This window comes from Eleutherodactylus coqui, chromosome 10 (assembly GCF_035609145.1).
Source record: "Eleutherodactylus coqui strain aEleCoq1 chromosome 10, aEleCoq1.hap1, whole genome shotgun sequence".
Lineage (NCBI taxonomy): Eukaryota > Metazoa > Chordata > Amphibia > Anura > Eleutherodactylidae > Eleutherodactylus > Eleutherodactylus coqui.
The window spans coordinates 20,070,185-20,082,499 of record NC_089846.1 but is presented as its reverse complement, the minus strand read 5'-3'; the positions used below and the strand labels follow the sequence as shown (position 1 = coordinate 20,082,499).

The following is a 12,315-nucleotide window of genomic DNA, read 5'->3' as shown; positions in this document are numbered from 1 at the left end:
TAATGTGGCTAATTCTGACTCCCTGGCCCTGAGTGTAGCTGCACCCCTGGTGGGTTCCTACAAAGCCCGGCACCCTGGTTGGGAATCGCTCATCTTATGTTTAGGTGACCCTCCCCTTACTGGTGTGGTCAGCCAGCTATCTAATGTGTATGAAGGGAGGTCCCCGACTCTTCCTTAATGGCAGACGTTAGAAGGATTGGGCTATTGACCTTCAATATGCCCGATCCTTTGCTGTTGTAGGAGATAAGCCGCTGTCAGACGGCAGCTTTCTCCACCCTTCCTTAGCATACATGCTAGGCCGACCTTACTGATTCTGTACTACTGATAGATTCCCACCGCAGGCATCACTGTTTCTAATATTATACGATAAAGCAGTAAATCATCTATATACTGTATGTTCATATATTCTAGCAGTTTAAAAGGGTTTTCTAGGACTATACATTAATGACTTTCTTTGGGATAGGCCATCAAGGTGCGATTGGTGGGTTCTGACCATTCGCACCCCATGATCTGTAGAAAGGCCACTTCAATGAGTATCCAGGCACAGCACTCCATGTGGTGGTATCTGGTACTGCAGCTTTACTTGCTGTTGCAGATCAGGTATTTATTTCCACATGGATAAGGAAAGGCCAACATTGAATATTCCTGCAAATCCACTATAGCATGTAATTCAATATATAGGTTCATTTCTATGGCCGAGTGACCAAATAATGCAAAATACGAAAGCTGCCACTACCTACCTTTCCATCCAGCCGCACAGTCCTGTTTACAGTGGGGGAGCTGCAGGATGTGATGCACTTTATACTACAAGCCCCTGCAGCAGCATCAGTTTATGCACGATTATTCTCTATACAACCTGCGGCTCACTGGCTGATGGGAGTTGTAGTTTCCCCCCAGCTGGGGAGCCGCGGGGCAGATCACTGGTCTATCACTGTGAGTTTACTTGTATTGTACCTTTTTCTATGTTTTCGCTGATAGTAACCACAACTCCCACTTATTTCTAGTCCTCCTATATTTATACGATTATTTATAATGGCATCATTATGTAATAAGAGAATTGTGTTCTAGCACTTTAGAGTGAGACGTGTTCATAAGGTCAGGCAAAAGCTGCATGGAGAATTATACGACATCACAGCTGAGGGTTCGCTACAATTTTATCCACACAAATCCGTATTGCTACAATGTGTCGGTGCAGGTAAGATGCATCACTGGTTAAAGGCAGTGTCAGTTTTCCATTAGCCAAAGGGGGCAGGAAGCCGGGCGCGAGCCGGGGAATAGAGGTTACATTTAAAATTGATGCTGATATTAACAGCATTCAGAAAGCTATGGCAGCACCCTGCTGCTACATCAGGCCAACGCAAAACTGCTGGCAATCCCTTTAAGCCTGGGTGCACACGTACCGTGTGTGCGAGTTGTGACCAAAAGGCTCAGACAGCGCAAAGCCATGGAGTAGCATTTCCGATTTCTTGTCTGTGACACGGACAGAATGTGGCCCATCGGTCTGCATGACATTTTTTGCAGTCTGGAGAGCTATATAAGCTATAATGTGTGCTGCGCAGGAATTAACATTGACAGCACACGGGTACAAGTACACTTCATGTCAAACCAGTCCCTCCCCTAGAAGTTGTCGGAGGAAGGAAACTTTCTGTGTGATTGTAACGTTGATATAAGTAAGTGATTACAATATCAGAGCAAAAGCATCATTTATTGTAGAGAACAGACCCCTTGTAGGGAGGATCTAGTATCCTGTTGTACCGCCTCTAGCTTGGATACAACATGTGATACAGGCGGGCATGGAGGCTCTAGTACCCCGTTGTACCACCTCAAGCTTGGATACAAGATGTGATACAGGTGGGCATGGAGGCTCTAGTACCCTGTTGTACCACCTCTAGCTTGGATACAAGATGTGATACAGGCGGGCATGGAGGCTCTAGTACCCTGTTGTACCGCCTCTAGCTTGGATACAAGATGTGATACAGGCGGGCATGGAGGCTCTAGTACCCTGTTGTACCGCCTCTAGCTTGGATACAAGATGTGATACAGGCGGGCATGGAGGCTCTAGTACCCTGTTGTACCGCCTCTAGCTTGGATACAAGATGTGATACAGGCGGGCATGGAGGCTCTAGTACCCTGCTGTACCGCCTCTAGCTTGGATACACGATGTGATACAGGTGGGCATGGAGGCTCTAGTACCCTGTTGTACCGCCTCTAGCTTGGATACAAGATGTGATACAGGCGGGCATGGAGGCTCTAGTACCCTGTTTTACTGCTTCTAGCTTGGATACAAGATGTGATACGGCAGGCATGGAGGCTCTAGTACCCTGTTTTACTGCTTCTAGCTTGGATACAAGATGTGATACGGCAGGCATGGAGGCATACAGGTTCCATATGGTATCCTGCAGAATTTTGCTCCACCTTTGCTGTAACTGAGCCTCTAGATCATGTAAACCCGTAGGCTGTGGAAGTTGGCATCACAGATGGTCCCATACATGTTCTCTTGGTGATAAATCTGGTGACCGGGCAGCCACATTAGTGTGACAATGTAGTGGGGGCTTCCTGTGACCCCCTTGTGTTTGCGGCCGAGCATTATCCTACTGGAAGCCGCCTTGAGAGGAACACATGTGGCTGCAGGACATCCTGAACATATCGCTGAGCTGTCATTGTCCCTCGTACCCCCACTAGGGGGGACCGACTGTTGTATGCGATGTCCACCAGACCATCACACCAGCAGGGGGCAGTGTGCCGCCCATAACCAAAGGCAGGATTGAGATGCTCACCTGGATTCATCACTGAAGACAACCCTATTCCACTCCGAAGCGTCCAGTTGCATTATTCAAGCTCTATTGGTGGTCTGTAAGGGGCGTCCTGAGCCCGGTCACCTTGTGTGCCCCTAACCACTGGTCCCAACACCTCCCTAACAGTTTAGTCAGAACGGCCCAGTGGGGGCCAATTCATCAATACGACCATCCAGCTTTTCATAGCCCAATAATGCGCCCCTCTCAGACCTCTAGCAACCATTTTTAGGGTGGTTCCTAAAGGTCCCGGGTTCAGGCCACAGGACTCTGCTGGCACAATCCCTTTAATATATTCAGCAGAGTAACAGCCAAAGGTCTATTTTTTATTCTAACTTTAATCTATGCAGTTACTTGCAGGGTAGTTTTATATGAAATGTATAATTATGTTTTCTGCGATTGACTCGATCGATCCGGATCGCCCCAGTGATGAGATTTGCACATTCTTTAGTTGGTGTCTTATGGGAGATGATGGAAAGTATTTTTGTCTGTATTGTGCTGGCATGTTGTAAGCTAAGACTAAAGGGGTATTCTGGAGACGGGGCAAAGTTTTCAAAATTTCCCTACTGTTTCCAATTATTCAAAATGTCTGTCCAAATCATCAGACTGAACTCTGGGACCTTTTTTTTTTTTTTTTGCTGACCCGCGCCAACGCTACGTTCGAGCCTGCTTCAAATTTGAAGCATTTTGAAACTTTCACTTTGAATTGCCGGAATACCCCTTTAAGTAGCCTGAAGCTTGCCAGCAGCAGGGGGACTTCAAGTTCTAGTATAGTGAGGCTTATTTACTAATGCAGTCTAATAGACAGTCCTAAAATGCTCCAGCAGCTCTGCTGTATACAAAAATATGTCTAGTCCAACTTTATACCACTGTCTAGCTTACAACAAAAATTGCGCGCTTTTTCACAATTTTTTGTACACTGTTGCACACTGTTTTCTATTAAAAAAACACCTATGTCTGATACAGCAAAAACACACAGTAAATGTGGCGCAAAGACGTTTGCCAGTTTTCTGTTGCAATTTCAATAGTAAATAAGCCCCAATGTGTCCAATCACTGCAGCTGTGAGTAACAGGACGGATGTGCGGGATGCCGAGGAACCAAATGTGACTTTTTATACCGAATTCTGATTAAACGTTTTATTATTTAAAGCACATTAATGTGTCGTGTGTTCACACATCTCAGATTCCGTGTTCTCTGCAAGCAGGAGCTTATAGAGCCGGCAGAGCTGGACGGATCGATGTATAGTTAGATGGGAAGAGAGGCGGTAGCACTTGTCATTAATGGTCTAAATCTTTGCTCAGTTTGGGTTTAGTAGTCTAGAGGGTGGAGTCACTCATGGATGAAGGCTGTCAATCACTGATGGCACCGCCCACTGGACTCCTAAGCCCAAACTGAGCAAGGGTTTCGATCAATAAATGAAAGTTATCCAGACTCTTTCTCCACAAAACTATATATTTATCTGCTCGGCTCCTCCTGCCCTATAGGATGATGCCGGACGATGATCAGTGCAGCGGACCCACTAAACTTATCCAAATTGCTTCCACTACAAGAAGAGTCCATGAAAATCAAATTCCTCACCTCTGGCAGTTTGGTTTTCTAGACTGGGTGGATGGACCTCTTACAGTGGTGATACGCTTTGGGTAAGACTGATACTCTTATGCTTAATGCAGGGCCTGAAAGGACAATGCAAGACACAGAATTTCTCCTTGGTGTTGTCTTGAATCCTTCTGTCAAGGGCCACTTATACACAACGATTATCGCTCAAAATTCTTTCAAACGACCGCAAATGAGCAAGAATTGTTGCGTGTAAACACGACCATCGTGCATGTTTCATCTGAACGATGACTTTTAAGGTGAGCTTAAAATCCAACGTTCGGCCGCAGAGAAATTAAGTATCTCTTGCCAGACCCGTAAGCTGTGTTCTCAGCGGGAGCCAGGAGATTACATTGTATTCTGCCAGCAGCCCATGCAAAAAACAATGCAGCTGTGTGCAGAGCTCAGCCCACATGCTGGGCTCTGCAAACAGCTCCCTTAGGTCCTTTTACATGCAAATGATGATAAAGTGTTAATGGACATTAGTATCCATTAACACTTTATGCAAAATGTTAGATTATCTTTGCTTGTAAATGGGCCTTTATATTTCAGCCCCTCAAGGTATTCAAGCATAACTCAATGCATCGTTTGCATTCTGAAGTATTCCTTTAAAGAGAGTGCCTATTGTCTTATCAAAAGTTTCACATGTCATAGTGCCCCTGTGGGATGTGTTGATCAGCAGGGGTCTGGGTCGCTGAGACCTCACCTATTGCTGCCATGTCTAAAGTATGGTAAAATGACCTTAAAAAGGCATTGTGCACTTTATTTGGACCCAATTCAAAAGTATGGGGTGCCTGAAAAGACAATACTTGGGCCTGCGGCCTACTAGCATTTGTGGGTCTGTGCTGTCCATATCTATTCATGGAGGGCACAGGGACCCATTCTAGCCTACGGGGCTCTGCACACTGTCCGTATCACGGATAAGGATTAGGACATACAAATATAGGTCAATGCGTGGGTTGTCCGTATATCTGATAGCACATGGATAGGAGTCCGATGCCGGTTGTATCTGAGCCTCTTGGGTGCAACTTGAACACACGGTAAGTATGTCGGAGGCCTTACTTACAGATATTCATCCCCAATTCTGCAGTATTTTTCAAGCGTGGCCCCTGGTGATAGATCTTGTAACCACTCCCCTTAGCTAACATGGCACAATGAGCTGGAGGCGCACATGACAAGGTTCATGTGCCTTTGTTCATGGACAAGCCTTGTCATCTGCCCCTTCAGCTCAGCAGGCACGCTGGGTGAGAGCGGCATAGTGGCAAGGGGAAGATTTCTCGCCAGGAGGCTGCCTGAAAAATACTACGAAATTGGTAACAAACCTTAGTATGGTTGGATTCAACAAGTGTCTGCCAGCACACGGCCGTCCAAACTGCTCAGACCCCGCATGTGCAATTCTAGTTTATGAAGAAGGACTAGAATAGGATGTGAATGCTGATCGCGCCTGTGTACCCTTTAAATGAAACAACATTTAAATCCCTTGAGCAAAGTCTGGGGGTCCTGAATGCCCCACCTCATCATGTGATAGGTGCCGTTCGGTTGCCATAGCAGCTGGGGGCCTTCTATAGCGACATAATGTACTATGATGGTATTACATCATACTGCAGGAGTGATCAAATGATCGCAAGTTCAAGTCCCCTATAAGGACTAAAAATAAATAATATGGGGAAAAGGGGGGTTACATTTAATAATAAAATCTAAATAATAAAAACAAACCTATTTAGTATCATTAGTATCATTGTGTCTGTAAACGTCCGATCTATCAAAGTACCTCCTTATTTGTCCCGCACGGTAAAAGTTGGCAGGAAAAAAAAATGCAATGCCAGAATTGTGCTTACTTGGTTACCGGATCTCCAAGAAAAAAAACTTTATAAAACGTGATCAGAGTTGCATAAACTCCAAAATAGTATCAATAGAAACTACAGGACGTCCCGCAAAAAAGAAACCGTCACACAGCTCTGTCAAAGGAAAAATAAGGCTATTGCGGCAGAACATGTGTTCTGTAGAGAGTTGGGTTTTTTTTCTAAGTAGTACAGCAAAAAAAATATTATATATATATATATATATATATATATATATAAATTTGGTATCATCGTAATCGTACTGACCCACAGAATAAAGTTGGCACCTTTACCGCGGTATGTACACTGTAAAAAGACCCACCCAAAGATGGTAGAATTGCAGTTTTTTTCCCCCCATTTCACTCCACTTAAAAATTTTTTAAAAAGTTTTTTCAGTGCCCTATATGGTACATTAAATAGTACCGTTGAGAAATACAACTCGGCCCAAACCCTCAAATATCTGGATAAATAAGAGTCATGATTTTTTGAAAGGGGGAAGAAAAAAAAAAAGGGTCGGTTCTTAACCCTTTGCAATCCAATTTTTGATTCAGGATTACTAGGGGGGCTTTCTCTTTCTGCCATTCTACAACAGCACCATCTGCTGGCAAGACCCAGTACTGTGGTATGTGATATGCTGGAGAGGCCCCCCGACAACAGAGCGGCCAGTAATATACAGTAAGAATACCCTGTCGGACGTCTTCTGACATTGGAGCTGTACAGCCTTCAATCAGAATGTCTTTAGACGTCAGACAGTGGATTGGAAAGGGTTAAGGGCTTAAGTGTACAGCCACTTCAGGATTCCCCTCGCTCATTGAAATGAAAACGCACAGAATGGACATTGTGCGGATTTAAAATTCGTAATGCATATCAATTCTGCGCGGATGTTTTCTGCGGCACGTTGAGGAGATTAGTTGAACTCCCATCTGCTTCGCCGCTAATGTAAGTGCTGCAGATTCCCATCTCGCATTCATGCCCTGTGTGGACGCATCCCAAGACCCCTCCTCATCTTCTGGACTACTGAAATCCTTGTTTAGAGAGGTCTAGTAATCCAAGAAAATCCCCCCAGTCTGCCGCCATGTTGGCCGGTGGATGCCAGACAATCAGATTATTGCTGGGTGTGTATACTCACATGTACGGACTGCTTTCAACCTTGCAAGCCCCCCCAAAAGATGGATTTCCAAAGCGACCGGCATTTTTTGTTAGATTTCTCTTTATTATACCCCCGGCCCAAGCTGTGTAATACTGGATCTGTACAGACGGTATCGCTAGAACACAGCAGCATGCACGTCACAGTGAGGAGAACGGACGTCTGAGGCCGAGCACATCGGATAAAGCGAACGTCATCTAGTGTAAACTACGTCATCTAGGAAGGAAAGAGTCCGGGCCAAACCTGAAGCCACGTCCTACTCTACTCAAGCCTCCCTCCGTTCTGCAACCTGAGGCTTATCGGCCGTTGTGCAACTACAACTCCCAGCATGCTCTGAGACTCCGTTTCACAACCGCCTGCAAGCTGCACGTTGCAGACCGCGGCTTTAACGACATAACAGGTTTGCAAAGTGCATCGTCATGACTTTCAAAGTCTTTCAGCTATGATGGCTGATGAAATCCTTGCTCTCAGGCTGGGGCTGCAAGCATGGCGGCCCATGGAAACACATGATACGTCTTCATCTGCGGCGTGAGTGCACAGGATGGTTTATCGACAAGGCAATACTAGTAGTAAGACAAGCTGGCTGCAGGGCGAGGCTATTCCTACTCAGTCACAAGCTTCCACCCTGCCGCTGTCGTCTCGGCATGCTCCCCTGGCGGAAGGATCGGCATACATAGCTTATTACATTGGCGAGTGACGGCGTCCACCGACCCGCCCGCGGTTTAGTAAACTAATGACCTGGGAAGGTAATATCTTTAAATAATTCTGTTTCGTGTGAGATTTACACTCTGTAGATCTGTAACATACGTTCCAAATGCTGCTACGGATAAAACACGGTGTCTGTGCACACAGCTCATCGAAAAGTGCTTGTAGAAGTGCGGTGACCGGGCGGAGTAGACAGCGCTACCACTAAGGGTCGATATCCACGTGGAGCTATAAGAGAAGGGGGGAAAAGTTTTAGGGAGTTAATTTAAAGCGGTCCTGCCACTATGACAGAAATATTAACCTTTTAGTGACTACAAAGTATCTACCCTATTTTCCTGAAAATAAGCCCTACCCTTATTTTTGGTGAGGCTTCAAATATAAGCCCTAGCCCGAAAATAAGCCTAGCTACATTACTAAAAAAAGCAATATCTTACGTAGCAGGCTCAGTCCGCATTCTCCATACTGCTCTCTCGAGCTTCAGCAGGCTTCCTGCAGCCCATGGCCATCTACAGAAGATTGCTTCCTGGTTGCGTGATTCATAAATCTCGCCACCAGGAAGCAATGGCTCTGGCTGGCTGAGCAGCACTCGAGAACCAATCAATGGTTGTTATTGGTTCATCCAGTGCTGCATTGATTGGCTGGAGCAGCACTTGAAATCCAATAACTGCCAACGCATAGAGAACCAATCAGAACCATCGCTTCCTGGAGGTGGGATTTATGAATCCCATAACCAGGAAGCAATCTTCTGTGGGCGACTGAGGACTGCAGGAATCCTACTGAAACTTGGGAGGGACACACACAGAGCCTTCTAGGCAAGTATCATTAGACATTCCTCGAAAATAAGACCTAGTGCCTATAATCCTGTCTGTTAGGACAGATCCACACAACCGTATGTGTATTTACGCGCACATGAGCGCAGCGTTTTCTGCATGCGCATTAGCATAATTTAATGTATTTTTCCCCCCACTATGCTTCACCCTATATTGTATACATATAGGGTGGAGCATAGTGAGACCTAATCATTAAAAAAAACTCTTCCCCTAAAGCCCCATTTATGCAATTATCGTTTAACCAAACGAAAAACTGCACGAATTGACAACTTTTTTGTATAGAAATGCTTAGCATTTAAAAGGTACAATAGTTTAAAATCCTCTCCATTTCCCTCATTAGCTAAAATAAACACTGTATGTTGTTTGCTCAGGTGGTTTGTTTATGGGAGGAATCTCTAGCCAGCAGGGTTTTAATTAGTGTGACGATAAGCCACTGTCTACTGCCGATGAATAAACAAGTAGTCATTGTGTTTAGAAAGACAAACAATCACTTCTCTCCTCAAGTTGCTCAGTCTTTGAAAGACTGAACTAATGCCATTTAAATGAAGCAAAAAGGAAACGAACTAACGACCATTTTTATGCCGGCTGAAACGCAGCGATAAATGAACAAATAATGCAGGAAGGCTCTGAATTTACACGTAACGATTAGATCGCAAATTTGTTTGTTTGAACGAATTCTGAGCTATAATCGTTGCGTGTAAATGGGCCTTTAGTCTAAGCCACTGATAAAAGTCCGAGGATAACCTTAGTCACGGCTAGCCAGCTCGGGTCTCGGCTTCTATCTTCTGCTCTCCATGTAGGCATCCCGACTCCTGAGGCTGTGCAATGGTTTGCCGAATAGCTATCTCCGGTCCTCCTCCATATATGCTGAACAGATAGTTCCAGGTCTCCTCAGAGATCTGCCCGTAATCGGCACCTGTAAGCAAGAGGAAACGGCCATATAAGCTAATAGAAGGTCCTCACTGTAATCCAATGAACAAAGACCACATCCCTTGTGCCATGTAGGCAAAGCATGCTTGACCAAGCAAACAATCAGATTGCTGCCTTCATATTAAAAGGAGCTATTCACTTGGAATAATTTTTTTTAGCAGATGTCTCCCACTGACAAAGTAATCACAGGGTTCCCGCTGCTGGTACTCCAGGGTTAGAGTTAGAATTGCATAATAGGACAACTCTTTTGTCCTCTGTGATGTGTATATATATGAAACAAAAGGTGCAAGTTGGGTATGGTGTGGCTCGAGAGTGAATGTAATAAATATAATACACTGCAATACTGAAGTATTGCAGTATATTATGGAAAAGTTCAAGTCCCATAAAGGGACTAAAAAAAATGTAAACATTTTCCCACAAAGCAATCTAGAAAAAAGAAATTAAACAGATAATTTGGGCTTTTTCAGTCTTGTCGATACCAATATAAGTATCACATTATCTCACATAGTGAACGACGGCAACAGTAAATAAAAATAATGCCAGAATCAGAATAATGCCAGGTCACCCTGTCTCCCAATTCAAAAAAGAAAAAAAAAAACAAAATAATCAAAAAGTTGATGTACCCAAACGTGGTAACAATAGAGAGTCATCGACAAAAAAAAAAAATAGAAAAAGATGCGGGGCTCCGAACAGGACGACAAAAAGCTTTGTTAATGAAAAGATTTTAAATTTTTTAAAAACAGTAAAAAAGAAAAAATTTTAAATTTACCCTGATGATCATAATCGTACTGACCCGTAGAATCAAGTCACAAATGCACTTTTACTGCGCCATGAAAGCTGTAAAAGCAAAACCCCACAAAAATGGCGCAATTGCATTGTTTTTTTCCCCTCCACCTCATCCCACTTAAAAACGTTTCCCAATACATTATAGAGAAGATTAAATGGTACCAGCATAAAAACACATAAGTTATGGCTATAACCCCCCCCCCCCCCCCCTTTCCCAAAAAAACCCAAACATAGCTGGCAGTTACAGGGTTAAAAAAAGGGAAACTGACCATAGGCTCTGATTGGTTGATGCAACACCTGCCTTTCCTTTTTCATAACTAAGCCCATGAATTGAGAAGACGCTGGTCAATCCCATTGACAACAGGTAAACTACCTGGGGATAACTGCGGGATACCCCAACTTCTATACTCTTCAGTGTGAAGATGCAAAAAGAGACACCCCCATAGGACTCCATCTTTAATAATATACATTTCAATCAGGTCACAGCAAAATCTACTGACAAGTCACCCATCTGCCATTAAAGGGGTTGTCCAACTGTAAAACTACCAATTGCCTATCTGCAGAACAGGCCATCGAAAATAGATCAATATCGGTTTGTTGCCCAGGAACCCTGAAGATGAACTACTCACTAGGTCAGTGCTGCATTGAGCAGATTTCTGCAGGAAGCAGACAGCTCCGTTCCCTCTGCAGTGGCCAAACTTGGTATTACTGGCAAATTTACCATTGAAGTGAATGGGCTGCAATACCAAGCCTGCCCACTACAGGAAGAACAGAGCTGTCTACTTCCTGCTGAAATAAGCTCTGTACACAAGCACATCGGCCTGCAAACAGCTGATCAGCAGGGGTCCCGTTTGTTGGACCTCCACTGATCTACTATTGGTGACCTATCCTTAGCATAGGCCATCAATAGTTTAGAACTGGACAACCTCTATAAATACCATACAGTTATATACTAGAGTTGGATCCAGCGATTTCCATTCATACTGACCCTGTTTGGGCTGCACATGCCCTCCGCTCTTGGTCAGTGCCACCTTACTGTTGTCAATTGGTCCTGGGGGGTCTAAAAGAAGAAAGATAAAGCTTCAGTTGTTGGAGGAACACACAGAATTACTTCTAGCCTAAGGGTCTCCATAGTGCTGGAGACATCACCATTAGCCTTAAGACCTTTATGAAGTCAGCACAGGTAAGGTAAGTCATTGTTGTCCTTATGGGCATGGCTGTGTAGACACCAAAGCTCACTGTGCCAAAATCTGTTTCCCACTGTAGTCCCGAATAAAAGGGCCATTAGTCTCTGGGCCACGACTGATGGACCGTACATGTGCGTAGGGCATGACGCACTCATGGATGTGAAAACACACATCACACCCTGGATGGGCTTTAGACAAAGTCAGGAAGTTTGCCCCTTGTGGTCATGGATAAAATAACACTTCCACTTACCATTGTCTTTGCCTTTGACAAAAGCTTCCCACTCCCGAAACCACTGCATGCTGATGCAGAATATGACGGTGGGGAACTCCTCCGCTTGAAATGCTTTATTCAGCTAAACAAGATAGAAACACAATCTCCATTAGTCACACAAACAATGAAGTTACTGTACAGGCCGGATGTTCTGCTCTTCACTGCTTCTTTATATCTACTGAGGGAGCACATAGACGCCGGCTGCGAGGTGAGTGTGTCCCCCGCGATGCGG

The 12,315-nt window shown here is 44.6% G+C and overlaps 1 protein-coding gene across 1 annotated transcript in view; it reads right to left on the bottom strand.

Annotated features, from left to right (window-relative positions):
• Positions 1–7,425: 7,425 nt before the first annotated feature.
• The window catches only part of USP20 (ubiquitin specific peptidase 20), a 31,387-nt gene continuing 26,497 nt past the window's right edge, over positions 7,426–12,315 (bottom strand). The window contains exons 22-25 of the mRNA XM_066580499.1: positions 12,063–12,165; positions 11,614–11,685; positions 9,654–9,825; positions 7,426–8,307 (exon numbers count right to left, since the gene is read on the bottom strand). Of these exons, the coding sequence (XP_066436596.1) occupies positions 9,665–9,825; positions 11,614–11,685; positions 12,063–12,165 (336 nt within the window). The 3' untranslated portion in view covers positions 7,426–8,307; positions 9,654–9,664. The remainder of the gene's footprint in view (positions 8,308–9,653; positions 9,826–11,613; positions 11,686–12,062; positions 12,166–12,315) is intronic.